General features: G+C 41.0%; 2 protein-coding genes across 2 annotated transcripts in view; both read left to right on the forward strand.

Moving 5' to 3' along the window:
* The window catches only part of LOC107223162 (mucin-5AC), a 92,804-nt gene that overhangs the window by 9,704 nt on the left and 59,438 nt on the right, over nucleotides 1-23,662 (forward strand). The gene's annotated exons all lie outside the window — the stretch shown is intronic.
* LOC124293667 lies at nucleotides 4-21,897 on the forward strand. Its single transcript, XM_046735545.1, has 3 exons — nucleotides 4-6,634; nucleotides 10,078-10,083; nucleotides 21,887-21,897. The coding sequence occupies exon 1, from the start codon at nucleotides 1,414-1,416 to the stop codon at nucleotides 4,789-4,791; it is 3,378 nt and encodes a 1,125-aa protein (XP_046591501.1). The 5' UTR covers nucleotides 4-1,413; the 3' UTR covers nucleotides 4,792-6,634; nucleotides 10,078-10,083; nucleotides 21,887-21,897.

Raw genomic sequence — 23,662 nt, forward strand, 5'->3', positions numbered from 1 at the left:
AGTAGAACACGTTTCCTATCATATCCATCCCACCTCAGCACGAGCAACTCTGCAATGGCAACAGCAACAGCAACAGCAGCAGCAACTGCAACTGCAACAGCACCACCACCACCAACCACCACAACCACCGCCACCAACACCGACTCCCTCGTGTTCCGAACAACCCGCTTCGAAACCCCCAACGTCGTGCCGCGCCGCCGCCAATAGAGTCGTGCATACCGAGATACAGTGCCTTATATTTATATACCTTGTGGAAAACACCGGTCGACCCAATTTTATTCACGATCTTTGGTCTCTGGACTCTCCTGGCCGCACCGCGTGGCAAATGTTCATTTATTCATTTATAAACGAGTTGTGAACAAGTATATTCGTCGTTATAGTTGCTTTCGAAAGCTTCTACTACTGCCAACGTTGAGTAGTAACAACGGTATACACGAAAGATCGTATTACTTTTTCAATTTATGAATTCGTTTAAGCTCTGCCAGGGTGACCAAGATTTGACGGATACATACCGTCAAGCTTCAAGTATCGGGAAGGACTTTGATACTGAAGTCGGGGAATAGTTTTTTTACTCACGAGACGAGTGAAGTGCTCGATGAAATGAAACTTGACGACTCCATCGGGCAATTACCAAATTACCCCTCCCCCCCTCCCTTTGGTCGTGATTATCTTGTCTCTATCGTTTTCATTGATGAAACTTCAACTTCATATTATTTTTCTATTCCCGTTTAACGAAATTCACGAATCATTTTCGTATTCGAATAATAAATATTCCGAACGTAAACATATTTAAGCCTTGTCAGTACGAGCGAAATTACATTATATATTCGCGTTAGTTTCCAACCTTGGAATTCGTTTGCGTTGAGGCTGGTCAGGGTTGAATTTTTTCATTCAATATCTCACGGCCGGCATGAATGTAAAGTACCATATAAGAAGAGTGACTACCATGCGCTGTATCTAATCTAAAGACAGAAGTATTCACGGTACATGAATCGTGTGCAGTACAAACGAAATGAAAATTACCGAAGGTGTATCATGGCGATTGTTTATTGACACAGACGATCTTCGCCGCCACGTGGGCGATTACGTTCTAAACGATTAGTTATCTTTTTGTTTTTGGTTTATTTACACTCTTTTCTTTCCTTCCCCACGTGCCCGACAACGTCTGCACTCTCGCATAGCCACAGTGTGCGAGAAAAAACGCGGCAACACCGCAGCGACGCGATGTCAGCGAACGTCCTTATATGGTTGAGGTTCTCAGTCGTACAGGACGTTTCAGATTAATGACAGGTCTGGTCACGTTTTAGGGAAATAACTCTTCCTCGGTTGTCCGTATAGTCTTATTTGTAGAGCTAGTAATTAACAAGTAAATTGCTTTTTTGTACATATACTGTAGTATTTTCGTATTGCAAAATGGAAAGTTACAGCTGTTCACGGATTACAGGTGGGCGAAATGTTGAAGCTGGCGGTTCTAGGTCTAGTAAACGTAGGTGTTTTTCCGCAGATAATGGTAATGTAGCCTCAAAGAGACCGCGTGTCGATTTAAGTACCGTCAATGACGAGGAAATTAAATTTGCCAAAAGTGTGGTTGGCAGAGAAGGAACGCCTGCGTTTAATCAGTTCCTAGAGTATTTGATCAAAGAAGAAAGATTGAAAGTGTTGAAAAGAGAGGGGATAAAGATAACCATTGTGTCCAGTATTTTGGATAGAGCTAGAGGTAATGCTACGAAAGCCTTTCGAGGTCTCTTTGATCTCTGGATTGACGAGAAAGGAAACAAAAAGCAATATTTAAAAAGCTTGGAAAAAGAAGGAATAAATCTATCGAGTATGTCTAGTATGTTGAGTGGCGCGGGAATCAATGCTGGCACGGCTTTCAAAGATTTGTACGATCTCTGGTTTGACGAGGAAGGGAATAAAAGACAATATTTGAAAACTCTGGAAAAAGAAAGAATAAATTTATCTAATATGTCGAGTGTTTTGAGTAGAGCGGGAATTAATGCTGCAAGAGCTTTTAAAGATTTGTATGATCTTTGGTTTGATAAGGAAGGTAACAAAACGCAATATTTAAAAACTTTGGAGAAAGAAGGAATAAATCTATCCAATATGTCCAGTGTGTTAAGCAGAGCGGGAGCTAATTCTCCAAAGGCTTTTAAAGATTTGTACGATCTTTGGTTTGATGCAAAAGGGAATAAGACACAGTATTTAAAAGCTCTGGAGAATGAAGGAGTAAGTCTGTCTAATATGTCCAGTGTCTTGAACGGGGCAAGAATTAATGCTGCTAAGGCTTTTCGAGATTTATATGATCTTTGGTTTGATGCGGAAGGGAACAAAACGCAGTATCTAAAAATTCTAGCGGAGAAAGAAATAAGTTTAACCAAATTATCCGGTATTTTAAGTAAAGCAGGAGCCAATGCCGCGAAAGCTTTCAAGGATTTGTATGATCTTTGGTTCGATGCGAAAGGGAATAAAACGCGTTATTTAGAAGCTCTGGAAAACGAGGGAATCAATTTAACCAATATGTCCAGCATTTTGAATGGCGCTGGAAGCAACGCTGCGAAAGCTTTTCAAGACTTGTATGATCTTTGGTTTGATGTAGAAGGGAATAAAACGCAATATTTAAAAAATTTAGAAAAAGAAGAAATAGATCTGGCTAATGTGTCCAGTATTTTGAACGGAGCCGGAACTAATGCTGCAAAAGCTTTTAAAGACTTGCATGATATTTGGTTTGATGCAAAGGGGAACAAAAGACAATATTTAAAAACTTTGGAGGAAAACGATATAAGTTTAACTAAAGTGTCAGGTGTTATAAGTAAAGCAGGAGCTAACGCTGCAAAAGCTTCTAAAGATTTGTACAACCTTTGGTTTGATGCAGAAGGAAATAAATCGCAATATTTGAAAAATCTAGAAAAAGAGGAAATAAACCTAACCAATATGTCGAGTATTTTGCACGGGGTAGGAACTAATGCAGCGAAAGCTTTCAAAGATTTGTATAATCTTTGGTTTGATGTAGATGGGAATAAAACACAATATTTAAAAAATCTAAAGAGGAAACAAGTAAATCTCACCAACATGTCCAACATTTTGAGCGGGGCGGGAGGTAGTGCTGCAAAAGCATTTAAAGACTTGTACGATCTTTGGTTCGATGTTGAAGGAAATAAAACGCAATACTTGAAAAATCTGGACAAAGAGGAAATAAATCTAATCAATGTGTCCAGTATTTTGCACGGAGTAGGAGCTAATGCTGCGAAAGCTTTCAAAGATTTATACAATATTTGGTTTGATGCTGAAGGGAACACAACGCAATATTTAAAGAATCTAGAACAAGAAGAAGTAAAGCCGTCTAACGTGTCCAGCATTTTGAACGGGGCAGGAACTAATGCTGCAAAGGCCTTCAAAGATTTATATGACCTTTGGTTCGACGCGAAAGGGAATAAAACACAATATTTGAAAAGTTTGAAGGAAGGAAAGATAAATCTCATTAACATGTCCAGCATGTTGTGTGGAGCAGGAGCTAATGCAGCAAAAGCATTCAAAGACTTGTATCATCTTTGGTTCGATGCAGCGGGAAATAAGACAAAATATTTGATAAACCTGGCAGAAGAAGGTATAAAGTTGAAAAAAATATCGAATTTTTTAAACGGAGCAGGAGCCAATGCTGCGAAAGCATTCAAAGACTTGTATAATCTTTGGTTCGATGTGGAAGGGAATAGAACAGAATATTTGAAAAATCTAGATAAGGAGGGTATAAACCTTACCAACATGTCTAGTATATTAGGCGGAGCAGGAGCTAATGTCGTCAAAGCTTTTAAAGACTTGTATGATGTTTGGTTTAATGCAAAAGGTAAAAAAAAACAGCATTTGAAGGATTTTATTGGGAGAAAAGATGGGGAGAAAAGTTTCAGCATACACAGCTTATCCGGTATGTTGAGTGGGGCAGGTGCTAATGCCAAAGATGCTTTTGAAAAATTACACGGTGTTTGTTTTTATGGTAAAGGAAAAAAAACACGACTTTTGGATGATTTTTATAATGCAGGTTTCGAGCCAAGTAACTTATCCTCTGCGCTGTGTGGAGCAGGAGTTCGTGCTTCCTTTATTTTAAAGAAATTTCACGTTCTTTGTTTCGGTGGAGAAGGAGAAACAACACAATTTTTAGATGATTTCATTGAAATAGGTTTCGCGCCGGGTGATTTATGTAGTATGTTGAGTGGAGCAGTAAATAGTTTGGTGAAATTTCATGATTTTTGCTTTATAGGAGAAACAAGAAAGTATTTACATCATTTCGCAGATCGGAAAGAAGGTTTCAGCCTTAATCATTTAGCCGAGATATTACACGGAGCAAAAGCTAATATTTGTTCTGCTTTAAGAGATTTTTACTATGTTTGCTTTGACGAGACGGGAAACAAGACAGACATTTTAAATGATTTTCATAAGGTTGGTTTTCAGCCGAATGATTTGTCCAAAATATTATGCATGGCGGGAAAAAATGCTTCTTCCATTTTGACAAATTTTCATAAATCTTGTTTCGGTAAAGAAAATTATTTAAATCACTTCTTAGCCGAGAAAAAACTATTCGAACCAAAAAACTTGTCCCAGATATTGGATAGGATAGGACTTAACGTTTGTAATGCGTTTAAGAAATTGCATAACATTTGTTTTGATGAAGCAGGAAAGAAGACAAAGTATTTGAAGAATCTTATAAAAAATGAGAACCCTCCCAATAAGGTGATTGACATATTGTATAAGAAAGTTAGAAAAGCTCCTTCTAAATTTTTGGATCACACATCTCAATAACAACAAAATTTCAGTGTCGTAAAGAAGAATAATATAAGAAAACATAAGTGGCCTTGTATTATAGACAGGTCAACCGATTCCAAAACATAAATTTCCTTCGATCACTGTTCTTACCGTAAGTAATAATTGTATTATTTAAATTATTGGTAGTACGCATGCATTACTTGATTAGTAAACATTCGTTTGATGATCGAGGAGACTAAGGCAAATTCAAATCAGAGAGCTCCGTCTTAAGCATTTGTAGACACCTGTAATGTGTTACGGGTAATACTTTGGAACCATACACTTTATAGTGTAAAGCCACTGTAGGAATCGGAAGGTTTTTATTTATCAAAACGTAATATTATGCAAAAAAACAAAAACACATTGACACTAAAAGTATTCATGTCAGAAGGCTAAATTTGGTATTCACAACCGTTTAGTTTCATAGCGAGAGTAATTTTTGAGTGCATTTAAATTGGAGTGAAATGGATATGAATTGAATCAACGACGGAGCTATGAAAATTAACTCGTTAAGAAAGCAAAAAAATTGCACAAACAAATCTGCAAGTTCTGATGCAGATAGAAGAGCTGAAGCTTGTATTTAAATATGCAGTTGACGATTCAAAGAGATTTGTTGCAGATTCAATTCAAATGAGTTTTCATTATTTGACATAGTTTCTTATAGTTAGGACCAGCAGTAAGCCTTTTATTGATAATGCAATTTATGTGTACTTCAATATGTGTGGAATAAAGATTTCGTTGAAAGTAATGAGAATATTTCTGAACATCAGAAAGAAGAGACTCTTTGAATCTCGTTAAAAGGTTAACTTTGAAAAATAAAGTTACATACCGATAATAGCTAATATTTCAATAAAATTAATAACAAAATCTAAATTTAATAAATTGAATGAGGATCAATACTCCAATTGGAGGGTGGGGGTATAGAGTGAAGGTAAGTAAAGTTATAAAAGTAACGATACTTACTTTACAAAGTTGGCCAATGGTCAAGGTCAGAGTTAAAGTACGTCAAAAAGCATGTCCATTTTTACAATACCAATAAAACACTTTGTCGCATTTCTAAATAGCGCGAGTTTTAATGGCACTATTGAGTAAATTCTCGAAAAAATTGAAACAAAAATAAATGAACTTGATTATCTGGCTCGCGTCCATGTCAATACTGATAACGTAAAGGATAAACTTGAGATAGAACCTGATGAGAAAGATGTATGTATAGCATTAAATTTTAAAGATGTTCAAATGCAAACAGAACATGGTTCTGATAAGTATTTAGTATTAATAGCAACAATAACAGAGTTTGGTTGTAGGATCATAATTGAGCTCGTGTTTGCTCTGGAATGTGATGAACAAAAGAAAGTTGCATCAGCGCTAGGTGATTTTATCTGAGGAGCTTTTATAATAATTCAAATCAATTTTCAATTTACATGGAGAAAAGGTATTAAGTTGAGACATACATTAGGTACAGTCGCAGTCCAATTTCGCTCCACCTTTTTTTAAACAGCACGATACATTTGTTTATACAAGCAGGGAAAAATGATTACTCAGTATCAGTGAATTTTCTAACTTGCCCCATGCGGTATTTCAATGGGATTTGGTAAATAGGGTGACCGTCCCGAATCCCCCTGCGATGAAATCTCCTCGATAAAATCTCCAGCAAAAAATTCTCCCGGATAAGTTTCCCCAAATAAATAAATAAATAAGTAACTGTACGAACATTAATAAACGTGTGATAATATTGAGGATGGGGAATTTTGTCAAGGAAGGAAAGGGAGGTTCCGGATGGAAACTATTTGGTAGTAGGTATTATAGATTATCCTTGACTTCAGTAATATTTTTTTACCGTGTAAATTGATTAATAGAAATTCTTTTTTCCTATTTTGGTCACGGTACATTACTTCATCTGTAAGATTGAATCCTTTGAACGTACAAACCTTCTACCTCGTGAGTTTGATACGTATGCCTTGAATTCATTCCACTCGTTCTACAGCTAATAGTTACCGATTACATTAACAGGCTTCGTCTGATTTTTCATAATTTCGTTATTCTCCGCGTGTGCTTTTTCGTCGCTTTTCTCGTTGAAAATTTAATAAAATTTTTCGAATCTTCCGGGAAACCTCATCTGCGGTTGAGAGAAAGAACGACGACGATGATGCGGTGTCGACGAGACTAGTTCCTTTACGAACGGTTCGTCCGTTCGCTTGAGAAAGCAAAAGAGAGAAGGAGAGGAATAGAAAAAAAGAGAGACGCGAAGAGAGACCGGTTCAATCCGCTCGGCGTGGTAGAAACTGCTTCGCGGTCGTGGACGTCGCCTTCTGAACTTTTTCGTCCGTTCGTGGGTTGACCGGATGGCGACTCGATCCTTCCTTAGGCGTTGCAGGTACCTCACTTTAGTTATACCACCTTATCACGTCCAGTCCGCAGTCGTTCTACGCAAAATTTGGTGAAAAAATCTGTAAATATTATGAAAATTCAGATCAAAGAAAGAATTAGAAATGTCACGGAATTTGTTTTTTCGGCAAGGGGAGAGTGAGGAAAATACATGAAAATGCTGTACGTGATGCATAATTGCCCGCGTGTTCGCTTCGCTTTTCTCGTTTTCTTATTTCTTTCGAAAAAGAACGAAACTCCTTCATTTCAATTATCAATAATCTCGCGATAAGGGGGCAATGACATTGCAAAAGTTTGCAAAAACGATTTCGCTCGGAGTGTTGAAAATAAGAATTAAATTACTGCCAAATTATATATTCAAATAAGAAAATGCAGAATTTGAGCTTGCTACTCCGTTGACATCTCGCTCGCTATTCGCTCCCTCATTTTACAATAATTGTCGTTTTCACCGCCGCCGAGCAAAGGCCAAGGGTGCGTGCGGCTTATAATATCAAGACGGGGAAAGTCGGCGCTGCTATGGACGTTATGGAATTGTGCAGGAGTGTCTGTCGCGTGTCGCACGAACCAACCGGGGGTTCCTCCGGGATCGATTCGAACTGACTGCACCAAGCAGAGGCGGCAGCAACAGCTGAACGGCCCCGACCCGGGCTACGCCGGGTTTTGCCCTAACCTAAGCCTAGCCTAGCCTAGCCTAGCATGGTCTAGGCTGTCGCTTGGACCCCTCGGTTGGCGGGAGTTTGGATATCTTGATTCTTCATTGTCCAGGCAGCAGTACATTACCGTGACGGAACCGACGCACGTCTCTTGGTTCTTTGAAGATGCGACGCGACGCAGGGGATCGACGACCAACGGAAACGGAAATATTACTATTTTTCACATTTAGAATAACCGAAGAAATTTAATTTACAAAATTTTAGCTCGTTTATGATTTGTTAACGGCTTGTTAAATTTCAGGCAATCCCAATGTTGCAAAATAACCGGTTTTTCTAAAGACGCATCGTTACGGCAGGTAACGCTGGAAACTTCAGCCTGATAAAAATTCACGCTATCGGCAAAGTAATTATATTCTTTCTCGTCTTCGGCGATGTATCGCGTCGAGTAACTTCCGAGTCATTCTTCCGTTTGAAAACCTTTCCATTAAAACTTGAATATCGACTAATTTGATCGTTCCGGGATGTCAAGATTTTTACTTTTCAAATCGTTTACTCGAATTACGAACTTTATTTCGATTGGACAATTGTCGTGCATCGAGTCTGTGAACAGAGTGTTTGGAAAGCTTGCGCGATTCCTGTACATCAGGAAGAGGCATTGCGATAACGATTATCGAATTGACCTTGAGGCTTTTGTGTTCGTATACTTCGAAGAAGAGATTTGCAATTGCTGTTAGATAGTACCGTTAAAGCGGATAGCGCTGCCCACGCTTGCTCTGCATCTCGCCGATCATCTTCTCTGTAACGGCTCGTCGACTCTCTATTGTGAAAGTAACAAAATCATGTTGTAGAAAGGAGTGTTTTTATCATTTCTTTGCTACGGATATTGCGATCCATTCGTCGACAGTCTAGTAAAAAAATATATATTTTTTTTTCTCCTTCTCATCTTAGCGAGGAGGGAGATTCTTGCTGCAGAATCTGTATAAGCAACGTTGCAAACCGTGCGATTGAAAATATTGTTTATGCCTATCGATTGATCAACCAACCAACTGTAACTAAACTCTGAAGAAAAATTTCAGGACGCCAATGTGTTTGCAGAGGTCAATTGCGGCAAACATTTTCATGTGTATATTCGAAATTGGTCCCAAAGTTGAGGGAAGACCATTGTCAAATACTGGGATCGGGGTCCTTGTGCAAACAGACTGGCTCTCTCTTACGTATATACGGTACCTTGAAATTCGATGAAGCCGGTGGATACATGCCTATGTAAAATATTAATGAGTCCCAACGACGGAAGTAAACTAGCAAACAATACGCTGTTATTATCATTTTATCAAAGGAGTGAGGGTTGATTATTCTCGCGGCTCTTACATGATCGTTAATTCTTATTTCTTCCTCCATGTACTGCATTTGCATAAGATGAAGCCGCAACACCGTCAGTATTCCTTACAATTAGCTCCTGACCTGACGGTGTAATAAGTCTGTCACTCAACATCTAGGTTATACTTTACCAGTTGACGGCTTGTCGTATCAGCACTAGGTACAGATTATTAATTATATCTGCATTAATGGTATCAAAATATCAAAGTTTACGTGCGGTGTGATATTGCCGTTTGATAATTTCTGTGGAAACAATTGTGTAGAACTTTATCGACGGAAATTACATCTAAACGCGCATCTTCAGTCTTGTATGGAATGAATTATGCAACATGGAAAAATTTCCTTTTATTTGAACGACATAATATTGCAGAAATATTGCCTTCTAATTCATATAGTTCATAATTGGATTAGATGAATTTCAAATTCATCCATTTTTGTATGTAACAAACGAAACTCTAGGAGCCAATTATGTATAATGTAAGAAATCAATTGTAAATTTCGGCTCCTACAACGCACAGTTGACCTTGATGACGTTATCAATTTATTTACACCCAATGGACGAACGAATTTCTGTAAATTTGGTATGCGGGAATAGTTTTTGTTTATGTATGCCGCATACGTGATATATATATATTATACTCACAATGAAATAAAACATTTTCTAAGAAAATATTTTACGGCGACGGGGAAAAATACATCGTTTTTCATTTCAAACATAAACAACCGCCAATCGAAATGTTAGTCTTTCACCGCGGAATTCCGAGACGTTACCTGCACCGACACACGTAATGTATGTAATGACGTCAAATTCACCCGGAGAGGCAACTTATCGTCGAGCAACGTGTCGGCGGAACGCGATATGCGATAGTATCGGGTTATCTGCTTATCTCGAACAGCTTGCATCAGCTGTCACTGTTAAACGTGTATCCGTATAATATAAGTGCGGGTATATATATAATATATACGGTTTCATATCTAGTTCCACAACACCAGGCTTAAAGGACCCCAACTGTTCCGAAACTACGAGAGCCGCAGCTCGACGTATACGCGTCTCTTACCAACGCAACACCATGGCAGGATCGAATAAGAAGGTTTACCGTTTTCTGTCCCCCTTCTTTATAAAAATTTGACCGATTTGGTAAAACTTTTGCTCTACATATTTCGTTGTACTTTTTTTTTTTTATATCGCGCGGACACTTTCATTCAGCTCGTACCGTTATAATTTTGCTCTGAGATTTAGCCGCGCAACAGCTCAACGACCAATTATCGTGTCCAGTACATTACATACCCCGGCAGTTGTACGGTAGTCGTTATAAACTAGGCGCAGGGACTACTGTACCACGTATTAGTATATCTTACAATATAATACACGACAACGCGCCATTCTCTCGATGCTATGGTGTGGTAAGGTACCTACGGACTGTTGCTACGGCCGCATGCCTAAATGTGTGTACAAAAAATACGAGAGGGTGAGAAGTAAAGGAGGGGAAAAGTTTTACTCGCAATATTACCTGTGTATATTATATATATATATACGTGCATTTGAAAATTTTCAACAGCTGCTCTTGTTCACTGTTATATACGAGGTTGTCGCTGCTGCCTGAATTGAAACGGAAATTTTTGTACGTATTTACTGGAGCTTTGTTTTTTTTTCCCGCGTCTCAGCGGTCATTCCAACGTACTTTGGTATCGTGGATTAACGTTTGTTACTCTGGTTTTCCGTCACTCGGCAACATTTTTGCTAGAACCTAAAATTCAAGAGCCAAGATTTCTTGCTTCGGATCCCGTCGTGTTATAGTCGGATATAACTTTTTCGACAATCATGAAACACGGCACGCAGTGACGATGTATGACGGTAAAGCCACGTCTCCTTATCAGGGTCACACATTTGCGTGAGTTGATAGATTTTCAAAATTTAAGTGTCTTTAAATTCGTCGGATCAAAGTCTGGAATATCATCGATCACATTCTTTTTATCCTGATATTTTTGAGGCTCAAAGGTTTGACGCGTCTACGTACAGTGTAACATTCGGTACGAGAAAACTATAATCAAGAAAAACGCCAAGGAGAGAGAGGGAAAGCAAAATGGAAAGGAAAAAAGAATGGAACCTTCGCGCACAGGCAATGTCCTGGTCACTGCTATCCTCAAATAGCTTCTCGATGACCCGAGATCCACGTATACCAGTCGTATCTACAGGTAATTTAAGAAATTGCTTACGCGGAGTTCAGGTTAGGTTAGGCTCGGTCAACCCAACCCAACCCAATCCAACCCAGCCTAGGTGAGCGCGTGTTCGCGTGTCACGAGTTGCGGAAGGCGCCGAAGGTACACTAACAGGAGCTGATTTCGGAAAGAGGTTATAGAATGGCAAGGAAAAAGGGAAGGGAGAAGGCAAGGAAAGGAACCACTCGATGAACGGGTTTACTTCGACGCGCATGCTCAATGGACACCAACCTGTCGTATCTTCTACCCTCTGGGTCGAAGAAAAACGTCGACATCTTTCTACACCTAACATTGCCCACCGTAGTTCGAGAGATTTGAATCTTATAGTTTTTCAACGAATTCCGTACGTCATTATTCATTCTGGTATCCCCTTCAACGTTGTTCATAGCTGACTTCGAGGTTGTAGATCCTTGCGGTACAACTCGGAGTGAAAGATCATGATTCGTAATTTCGTTTTTCTTATTGAGGTTTTTCTTTTTTAATCTTGCAGTTGAAACTCAAGTGTAGTTTACCGTTTGTGATCTCGAAGTAAAATTCGTCGTGGAATATTTTGCAATCGATATATATATATATGTGTGTGTGTGTATGATGCACGCCGATGCAGGGTCTCGTTAATAATTCCAAACGAACGAACGTCACTTTTGTCCCGGTTTGTCGGAGGTTCGTACGACGTATGTCGAAGTCGTTCGATCGTTGGAACGTAACAATTTACTACCCTATGATTTCTTTCCTACGTCAAGGAAGAAGCAAATCAATCTGCAAACCGAACGTGCTTCGATCGCGGCTGCGTTACTGAAAAAAGCTTCAAACTCGACACCCCTTTTTTCACCTAGCCTTTATTCGCCTCACCACGATCTGAAATTGGTGAAATTTGATTCGGTCCCCGCACGACGCACGAATTCTGGCTTTGAATCCAAAGGCCGTCCTCGTCTATTGGCGGTGCGCGTTTCTCTTCTTTGAATTCCAACGTACAAGTGACATAAAAATTGACACAAAATGGGCGGGCAAAGGATGAACTACGGTCGACATCGTCGTACACGCGAACGTCCTTGGCTGCCCTTTGAATCTCGTCGACGCGAATCGAAGGTGTATGGGCGAGGATACGGGTGGAAGGAGCGAGACAGGAAACGGGCGGAAAGGGATGCGACCCTGCCCGATACGTTAGACCAGAAACATGTGACGACGTCGTCGTGACGTCAGATCCCATCCTCCATTATCTTACCCGGTTTCGAGACAATCGAGAAGCCGCGTTGCCGTGGATTCACCGGAAGGATAATCACCGCGGAGAAGGAGCGTAAGAAAAAGAAGAAGAAGAAGAAGAAAAAGAAAAGAGACGGTTCGAATGAGGGCGGGAGGAGGGGGGGTAGTAATCGCGTGCGACACGTTTCTTCTTGCCCCATATACATACACCTTGTACAGTCATGGGGCATCCGCGTATAGAGCGGCACCGACTTGCGCGCCAACAATCTTTTTAGGAATCTGCCAATCCGCGTTTTGGAATCGTGCGCGAGAAATACACAACCCCCCCCTCCCGCGGGCATCCCTCTCTACGGATCTGTACACTAGTGAACTAGGTTCCTGTCTCTTTGTAGTGATATATTCAGCGTAGGCAACCACCCGGTGTGGGTGGAGCTCGAGAGTCGGGCGGGAGTGATTCCATACCTGTAACATGTGTGCGAGAGTGTGTTTGTGTGTGTGCGTGCGTGTGCTTGCCTTATACCTGGGCGCGGATATCAATTTCCTATCTCCCGACCGACACCTTCTTCGATTCAGTTTTCAGCAAAAGCGAGAGCGACAGAGGGAGGAGATGAGAGGAAACACCTCTATTTTCGTCCATCTACACGCACACGCGCACACATGGAGACACACCGAACACTCTGAAATATCACCGCTCACAATCAGTTCTTCTTCTTTTTCTGGAAACTAATAGGGTTGCTGCACGCTGTCGATATCTAATTATTCTATACCGTTATATCCTGAATCCACACTCTTCTCTTTCATTACTACCAACCCATATGCGCAGCGTATAATCGCCTTGCAAGTCAGGTGCGGCCGCTGTCAAAATTCGTTGTGCTTCGGCTCTGCAGTTACATGCGGTTTAATTTACGACTCGATGCTTTCCAACCTCGAAAACTTCGCTATGTTCGACACGTGAATCAGTCCAATTTCAAAGTTGACGCGCGTTAAATCTTCGCTTCTAATCTTTCAGGGAGTGTCTTGCATGGTTGTCATTAAATGATTTTGTGACATTTTGTGAGGTTGGAAGATATCAGGCTATTTTATTGTTATCAAGTCTCTAGAGTTTTCTCGTTGTTGAAACCTATGATTCGGTGACGCATATTCAGTGTCGAGATTATCTCATTATCCGATCGGCAATTTGTACTGTAACGCGGTATATATGGAAAGAAAGTATCTTTTTAACGTAGTAGTTTCCAAAGGATCGTAATTCGTCATATGACCGTACTTGAGCTTGTATCCCGGTTTCCGTTTTCTTTTAACAAAGATGTTAACGGGGTAACAGATCTGATCGATAATCTCATCGCGTTTCCTTTTTCTAATCTACCACAACAATCTGATACGAAGCCACATAACTTTTTTCACTTTTTCTTTTATAACCGCGTTTTTTTTTCTTTTACCGTATTATACGTAAACTTAATACTCCGCTTCGGATTTGATTGATACCTGATTTGTAACTTATATCCAGGGCTCTAGTCGGACAGTGAGCTTGTGAAATTTGACAATTCAAGTCGTCTTACCTCTGTCTATACTTACTTGCGTAAAGCTAATCCCACAGGTGTCCGTGGCACGTGCTATCTACTCGTATTTATACGTGTGTGATATAAGCGGATTCTGTGTCTGTCTGTCTGCCTGATGTCAAATACATACGAGTATACATGTTGCTCTGTTTGCTGCGTCGAGCTGTAGGACCGAGAAATAATTCTTCAGGTTTAACAAAGTGATGTTGGAACATTTTGTCGTTCTATATTTTTTCGTGGATACGAATGATGTTTCTGATTTTACGAACAGTGAGAACTGACCGGGTTTTATTTCCGTTTTTCGGTTTTTTTTTTTTTTTGGACTTCTATAATATCTCTAACGAACTAGTTCGTACAGAATATATTCAACAATTCTGTTCTCTCCGTATGTAGTCAACGGTAAACACTGTTTGTCGGTTCGATGAGTTTCCATTTTAACACCAGCGAGTTGATTGGTTATACTATCGCAATTAGCCCACGTGTTGTTCGAAGCGAGGAACGAACTTTCGCTGTGTTACCGAAACTTTGGAAAACCTTTCCATTTATACCAATGCTTCGTGGAATAACTGGCGCGCTGTTTTGTCAACGGTTTTCTACTATTCGTTATTTCTTCGAATTAAAGTACTAAAATATTTCGTAACTAGTTGGATTTACACACTCAACACCTACACTTGGCGAGTTTTAAAATCTAGATTGAAAAATCAGCAGTTTTTATTGTTTTTCATATCCTGATTTCTCTGCCATGCAATGTAAAAAAACATCTTAAATTCCTCATGCTCTTTTTATATCTTTACGTATATAATTTTACGCAGTTCAGAAGTGAAGAATGAACGAATAATAAAGGGTTCAAGAGAATTGGGTCCACCTGTATATTGTTGCATTATAACGCCGTCTAATTAGCCTAATTGCAATCCGAACAGAGTCGCTGTAACAAAGCTTGTTTAATGACTGTGGAGGATGTTGGACGGGTCGTTTCTACTTTACTCTGCTTGTTCCTTACCTTTTTTTTCTTTCTCTCTCTCTCTCTTTATTCCGCTTTATCCGCTTTACCCCGAATTGAACAAGTGTCGGGGATGACGCGCGTCGACGTTCTCGAGCTATATTTCTGTAAGCTTGGTGCGCTGCCTGGTTACGAGAGCAATTTGTGGGGGACGAGCAAACGTCAGTCCGATCGTCAGAGACTCCACGGTCCATTGCCGCGGGTGAAAGTTCGCTGCTACGTTCAGATATCGCGGCAATCGCTCCCCCGAGGAACCTGCACCAGGAAGTTGCCACCAGCTAGCTTCCTTGCCAGGATCTTATATCGTACACTTCCTTGGAGAAAAAGTAGATACGAAGTCTCGGAGAAGGATTACTTTACCTACAGTGTTCCGCTCCTCGTGCTCAGCTGGTTTATACGGGGTGGGAAATTTCGAATCTGTATTTTTAATTTTTTTTTTTTTTTAATACTATAATGATCGTTTTTGAGCAAAGTTGGAAATGCAATCTATCAGATCCGAAATTTCTTCGTTTTATCGAACCTAGGATGACAAAGCTTATGAAAGTTACTTATTGTGTATTAAATTTGAATTCGGGGAAAAGGATTGTAATTATTATACTCCGTCACTGATCGAGTATCATCGTATGATGATTTTTAATCAGCCGCGTCACGTCCGTCGACGAAGGAAGCGCGTTTATCTGCTGACGAGCAAAAGACTATTACTTTATATACTGGGACAAGTTTATGAGTTATTACAACTTGTAATTTCAGTGATAAATTCGACGTCTGGACATGCGCGATAAAGAGTTTTTATTGTTTTTTTTTTACATTTTGAATCGTACGAATGTCCATCCTGTATGTTATTAAAAAAAAAAATGCGTAAACCACGGTACGATGCGACGGAACGACGACGGCTGTATTCAACATTTAACGTTCTTCGTAGAATTTCATCAAACTTTTTGCCACCGCTTATATATGCGTATATGTGTATAAGTATATAAAGCTATATGTATATACGTTTCGAAGTTGAAAATGTTCCAGGGTTCACAAATGTTTTGTCTTTCTGAAAATGACGTAGAAAAATTGCAGCCTAATTGTTTTACGAAAATATTGTTATCACACCGCGTATTTTCACTTTTTCATATCTGACGTTTTGGGTATATCTACGTACTACGAAAGTTTTCTATGTACAATTTATACGGCGGATTATAAACCATGCGAATTTGTGTCCGACGAGGTTGAGCGCGGAGGGATGAAAATTTACGGTGTTGCTGAAAAATTGGAAACTAACAATTAGTCATTCGTGTTACACGTAACGTAGAAATACGCAGGCAACAGTTTCGCGCGTACCGAAGAATTCCTCGTACATCGTTTACGTTGCAATTGAAATTCAAACCTCGTGTAGGTACAAATGGAGTACGAAACAATAGAAACCTGAGCGCAGCAATTAACGCGTCAAAGGGTATATGATAGCTCGGTGCCTCTTGTGCGACACTTGTTCGACTGCAGTTTCTTTTTCTTCTTTTCTTTCCTACACGAGAAAAAGATTGGCCACGTAGAACGTGTTGTAAAATTTAACATCTCCGCTTGCTGCGTTCAAAGTACTTGACTTTTTCCTCGCTGGACTCGGATTATGCGCAGCCTAATCGTTATGCGTATCATCCGAGTTTCGATATTTCACAAATCATGCGGTTGCGTTACATTCCCTCGATCCTCTGTCTGTATAATATGGAATCAGCGATGCGTATAGCCTGTACTTGATGAAACAATTCGTTCGGAAAATCGTATGGAAATTTAGATGTACCCTGTGATTGCACACATCTACTGTTTTGCGCTTGTGGCAAGTCTTTCATAATGGAGAAAATAGTTACGTCACACTACCCGCTTACGACGAGGGGATACGGGGAGCCCTGCCACCGCTGCTCGTCAGCTTTTCCGGTATCTTATCTCCCGACCGACGACGACCCTCCTCGCCGTAGGGAATATTCGGTTCAAAATTCTACGACTCCACCCTCGTTGTGAATGTTCGTTGTATAACCTTGTTGCGCGATGACTGCGCTATAACGAGTTTTCATTTCTATTCCTAGGCAAGCGATGTGGTTATGTGACGTGTATTTCACATAGGTGGATGCGTAGATCTGTAATATGCATTGTTATACCTACCGTACACCGATGTTAATGCCTATGTTTTACGCGCTGCTCTTCTGCGAACAACCAACTATAGTTGTTGTTTCAGTTGGCTTGCGATCTAGTATTTTTTGTTCTACAATGAAACTTGCCAACGGCGGAGATCTTCGGGACCGGAAGTCTCCGTTATTCGAAAAATAGCTCATTTTTATTGCACAAATTTGCTGTATTTTATTGAATATAAAAATGTACGTACATACGACATGTAATATTTTAATATTACCTATGCGGAATTTGAAATATATAAACAGCACTTGATTTATAATAGAACATAAAATAAAATATATGTGTAATAAACTTAAAATAGAACAATTTCGTTAGAGGTACATGTACGATCATATGTTACATCCTTATGTATACGTGGACGTGTGTGTTTGTGTTTACTCGTTAGGACTTGAAAAAATCAACAATTTTGGTTCGTTTTTTAGCAGTTTGTATTATTTTTTCAAATTCCATTTCAACTTCAGATATTAGATTTAGTCCGTCGACATCTTCTTCGTATAGAAAATAACGTTTCAATTTTTCTATGTGGTCCAAAGCAGTCGTACTTGTAATAACCGGTTCGGGTTCGTTGTTACACGATGCTCTATCCTCTTCGTCGTCTTCTGTAATATCAGATGTGACTTCGTCACTCGCAGATCTAAGTAGTTGACTGACATCCATGGTTGTATCCTCCGTTTGTAGAAAATCATCAAGCTCTGCATAATCGCTTCCAGCGCCTCCAAATTCATGTAAGAGTTCATTTAGCTCAGATTGAGGAGTAATGTTCGTTTCTAGTTCCAGAAATAGGAATATTGTCAGCCCTTGCTCGGCAAAACCAATCGTACTGCAGATTGTCAACCGCAAGTCCCTGGGTCTTAACAAATGATCTCTTACTTTCTTGATTTTTATTTGCCGTCCACGCTTTCAAAATTTTAATAACTTCGATTTTGTCTTTTATAGTCAACCGTTTCCTTTTTTGCGACAAGTTGACGCATACGCACCAAATGTCGTACCGATATGTCCAAGCCACTGCAAACTAGCGCGCAACAGCCAGAATTGCGGACAAGCCATGACCGTTAAGAACATGTTTGGTCAGCAGTCTTCAGCCTGCGCGACGGCACATTACAGCCAAGAGATCGGAAAACAATGGACAAATTGAAAATTTTGCAATAGTGTCCGCTATGAAGGAGTTTTTTCATGGAAATATGCAGCCCCGGTAGTGTCCGCGTCCGTTACTAGGAATCTCCGTTGTTAGGACGTATATTTTTCATTAGAGGCAATGCTTTTCTACCGGGGGTTTCTCAATTGTCCGTCAAGAGAAGTCTCACTGTACATGGAGCATAGAAGGTACATGGAAGGTGGGTACGTAGTCAGCGCTGGGTCTCGCTGCTCGGTTCCCGCGCTTTCTTAGGTCAGTGACTCTTGGACACGATACTGCAATTTACAGAGTCAGCTACGAAACACGTGCAAGACTGAATACTGACTCTTCGCCGCGCACGAAACTTCACTTCTTTTGCAGCTCTCGACACGCCGAGACTTCGTCACGATTCGATCGTCTCCCGAGGTCGGGTTCCGCTGATTCCATGTTATTTTTCTTTTACCTTACCGTTTTTTAAATCTTGGCGAATTTCGCATCCCTGCAAAAACAAACAAACAAAAATATCACCATTAAGCTTTTTTTCATATGATATAAACTGAAGAGAAAGAAAATTATCGAATTAACGGTCTAGATAAAGAACACAATTCAGCACACTTGTACCTATCATACCAAAGTCACGTTTTATCTGCCATTTTGTTTTAAACCAAGATCCACGTGGCGGCGGACGACTGAGATAACGGCTTGTGATTTTTTGTTATTCTTCAACGTTTGACAGTACCTAACCAGCTTAACCATCTTTGTCGTATAAAACTATATAATAAAAATAATAATTCAAACAACCAGGATCGATTATTTGAAATTCGATAACGGTTCGCGCGGCTGCTTGTTTACAATACTGAAACTTTTATATAATCGCGGCAAATTCATTAACACGCTTCAGAGAGAGGCAGAGGGCGAGAGAGGGGGAAAGAGAGAGAGAGAGAGAGAGAGAGAGAGAGAGAGAGAGAGAGAGAGAGAGAGAGAGAGAGAGAGAGAGAAAAAATAGAGTGGAGAACTTGACGTCGGGCGAGTGGTTAGGCGTACACACGCAGGTAGGCAGGGAGATAGATAAATAGATGGATAGAGCAGGCAGGGGGAGAGAGGGCGAGTGAGGGCTTGAGGGAGGAAGGGAGGGAGAGATAGAGAGAGCGCTAGATGATATCGGTAGGTGGTGCTCGGGTGGCCGTGAATGAGACGCGGGAACGCAGTGGCTGTCCTGGTGTCAGTGACCGAATCCTTATCCCCCCTCCGCCTGGCAACGCCATCTGCCCGCGTGTTACCTCTTCTAGTCTTTCCGTGATCTTTCCTCACCGCCATCGACACTGTGCAGCGGATGGATAGAATCCGTGTGTTCTACACCTACGGACGTAGAACCACCGCGGAACCACGAAGCGATCCACACTTGGGTGCATCCTCGCTCTCCCGCTACCTCTGCTTCTCCTCCTCTTCTTCCTCTCGTCCTTATTTTGTTCCTCCGTACTCTATCCGCTGCCGTGCGCCCTTGTAAACAGCTCTGTACGAGCATTGCCTTTCCATTTCGGTGTGAAAACATGCACTCCCACGTATAAGTGTATACGGTGTAGATGTACATCGTGACTCGATGACGGTGTTCGGCGTTGCCAACTATCGGCGCGAGTCCTGCAGTCTCGCTCCGAAGGACTAGGATTCGTGCTACGTATACCTGTAGGTACAAATGTCTCGTAGACCGTTTCACTTTTTTGTCGATCGTCGTGATTCATTTTGTCAATCGTTTTCCAACTTGCTCGTTTTTACGGAAATCGTTGAGCTGTGCAGCTTCAACTTCAGCGTTGTGGCAGAACCCCAAGGCTTATGCAATTATTTTGTGGTTCACGGCATTGGTGGTTTTTTTTTTTTTTTACTCGTTATTTTCTTCGACATCTTTTGCTTCAGCTCAGCTGGGCAGAGAATGAACAAGAGAAGATATTCTCAACTCTGGAGCTGTCCGAATACCGTAAAAAATACTGGTAAATAAAGTAAAAAATATATAACGTCGCCAAAACGCGCCGTGATCCAATTAGAACTTGGTTCTTATAATTAGGTATGTCGGTATGTAAGCTGTTGCCGCGGGTATAAGTTACTCGGAATCTGGAGAAAAGATCTTTAGGATTCCAATTATTCGTTACGTTGGAATATGAGAATATACAAGGACATCCGAAAAGCCGATGAGATTTATTATTATTATTATTATTATTATTATTATTACGCTGAACGAGATGAGGGAGGATTTACACTTGGCGCTATTTTCTAGGAGTGAAACCCTCAGCGCGAACGGTACACGGTGGTTATAAATTAGGAGCGATCAGTCGTTATATACGGTACGGACACGACGACGGTGCCATGGTAGTCATTTTTCCCGCGCGCGCCGATCTGTGCCCTTGGTGAGATCGTCGAAAGCGTTGCGCTTTCCTGACCCCCTGAAGAAAACGCCGCCATCAACATCCTATCAGAGTATAACACGCGATTTGTTTTTATTTTAGTCGTTTCCTCCCGCGAACCTTTCACCGCTTTCCGTGTCGAGGCGAATTCAGAGTAATCATTGACAAAACGAGACCACAATGTTGGTTTCGTAACAAAGAAAATAAATTCGTTTTCCATTGTCCTTTAACGAGTATTACATATGATTTGTGATTGGTGTCGATGTTCAGGAGTTTTTCCACAGCTGTTTAGCTATTTTTATATTCCTAAACCTTGTAACAAATCGTTACGAGATCCTGGTTCCAATGTTCAGCGTCTAGAGACTGTCTGACTAGTACGGGATGTACGGATACGATTTAGGCGGTTGTTTTTCTTACTCGCGTACTTGCACCGTCGGAGCGGTTACTTTTTCTTCAACGTTCAACGGCATGGTTGAAACATGCTAAAAATCGACAACGTTTCACACGTAAAATCGTCGAAGGCGAAAGCGTTCGGATTGTCGCTCGGTCGGATTACCGATCGCCGTATAAACCGTCCTAAAAATATCGTACGCTGCGGTGTTGCAATGTTTAAAACCTCGTCGCGTTTGTCTCTCCGCCCAACCACATACACACCGGACGATGACAGTTACCGTCGGTGATATTTGTCGCCGTTAGCTGCTGCTGCTGCTGCTGCTGCTGCTCGCTGCGCTGTACTCTCGGCGTGCACCTATTTTCGTATCATTTACCTCACGACGACGACGCGGAGAAGGAGTAGGAAGACGAAGAGGAGGAGGCGGCAGCGGTGGTGGAGGAGGAGGAGGAGGAGGAGGACCGTTTAACCTTTACCGTTCGTCTCTCTTTCCCTCTCTCTGTATCTCTTGCGAATAAATCACGATACTTACGCGTGAAATGTGAAAATCAGAGAAAGAGTTTCGCTCGCACTCCTTACCTGCACCTCCTCCCGTGTTTTCGAGGATTTCTCGCGTATACCGAGGTAGAAGAGCGCCGTTGCTGTCGGACGGGACGCGGAGGATCGGTCCGCGCTTCTTCGTCATCCTCCTCTTCTTCGTCTTCTTCTTCTTCTTCTTCTTCTTCTTCTTCTTCTTCTTCTTCTTCCTCCTTCTCTTCCTCCTTCTCTTCCTCCTCCTCCTCCCGTTGGCTTTCTCCAGGTGAAGAATGCGCCTTTGGAGGGCTCGTTCGCCGCTGCAAGCACGGGGCGGTTACGACGCAAGACGCACGCGGACCGATCGTCACCCGCGCATGCGCCTTGTCCCCGGGTAACCCCCGCCACTTCGACCCGGCCGCGTGGCGTCTTGATCAATCCGCGGCGTTGCCAGCTCCTCCCGACCCCGGAATCCCCGGGAAGGACGACGGGAGGTTCCGCGGGTCGCCGAAAGGAGGGGGGAGGGAGGCACCTAGACGCGCTACTTTTAATTTTTCAAACCCTATCGACCCCCCGCGCACTCGGTTAAACGTTGCGCTGCACTTACCGTTCTACGGTACATGCCGTTTCGCACGTATCTTCGGATGCCAATACGATCGGGAGGAATTCAGATTTATAATTGGCGATACGATACGTCTTTTTTTATTTTCTTTTTTTGTTTTTGTAACTCCTTGTTCGTGAGGAAAATTCATTTAGCCTTCTTATCAGCTTACACTTTCTGGTTATCTGGATTACGCATTTATTATGTACGAGACCGGGGACTTGGTTTAATCCTTGTAATTTAACCGGCGAAACGAACGCTTCCAGGATCTGAACCGGCGAACACGTGTCTCGGTTATTACGAGACGCGTAACGCGATGATTACGTAATTCGAAGTTCCTGGTTTAACAATTTACGCTGGCCAATCAAATCAGAGGTGGCTAGATAGGCGGTTATAGCTCGTTAATAGCGGAGAGGCTTGTGTGCTGCTGCTACAGCGAGCAACCCCGCAGACGTTGAGAGATTCCAATTGAAATTATGTTATGTAATACGTATAATGTTTTGCTATATTACTTGTGATGGGGATTTCTTTACGTTGCTGTGGAGACGGAATCTTCTGACAATGAGCTTTGGACTTTTTTCTACGACGCTTAATTGCCTGTCTTTTATAGGCCTTGATAATCACCCGCTGTGTCTCACTGTTTCTTATCAATTTTTCATTTCGTATTTTCGAATAGTTATAACATGGAAATCAGGTATTTTGTAAAGGAGTTCAATTATTGGAAATCTCATTGTCGGACTTGCCGTATGATTTTATGAAAAATCCAAATCCTGCGTGGGGTCAAGAAAAATAAAAAGAAAAGATTTGTTGATTGATTGTAAAAGTATTTAAAGTTGAAAGGTATTTCAGGAATTTAAGTAACTGTTGACTTCAAATACCTTTTGAAAAAGTAGATTTATCTTAAAATGACGAGAAGAGACCTTTTTTCTAGAGCGTTGAATTTCCCACAAAAACACGTTGTGGTTTCACCAGTACACCAATGCGTTGACGAGTGATAAAAAATCCCAGGTTAAAAAAAAAATGTTCCCATGTTATTTAAATGGGAAATATAAAATCGCGATGAGGCACTTCTAAATATTAATATTAAGAGCTGAAACTTGGACAGTATCTTTTTTTTTTGGTCATTTGAAACTATATTACCGACTTGAATTTCGAAAAAAAATATTTGATTTTTTTGATACAGTCTAAGATACGTATATTCCAAACCGTCGAAAGTGTGCCAAATTTTTTTCGATTTACCTCGAATCTATCTGGTACATTGGCATTTTTCTCATTGTTGCTCCGGATGTT

The sequence above is a fragment of the Neodiprion lecontei genome, chromosome 3, assembly GCF_021901455.1.
Source record: "Neodiprion lecontei isolate iyNeoLeco1 chromosome 3, iyNeoLeco1.1, whole genome shotgun sequence".
Lineage (NCBI taxonomy): Eukaryota > Metazoa > Arthropoda > Insecta > Hymenoptera > Diprionidae > Neodiprion > Neodiprion lecontei.

What these genes read in the sequence shown, in the direction of transcription:
- LOC124293667 (XM_046735545.1), top strand. Translation starts at nt 1,414, where the DNA reads ATGGAAAGTTACAGCTGTTCACGGATTACAGGTGGGCGAAATGTTGAA.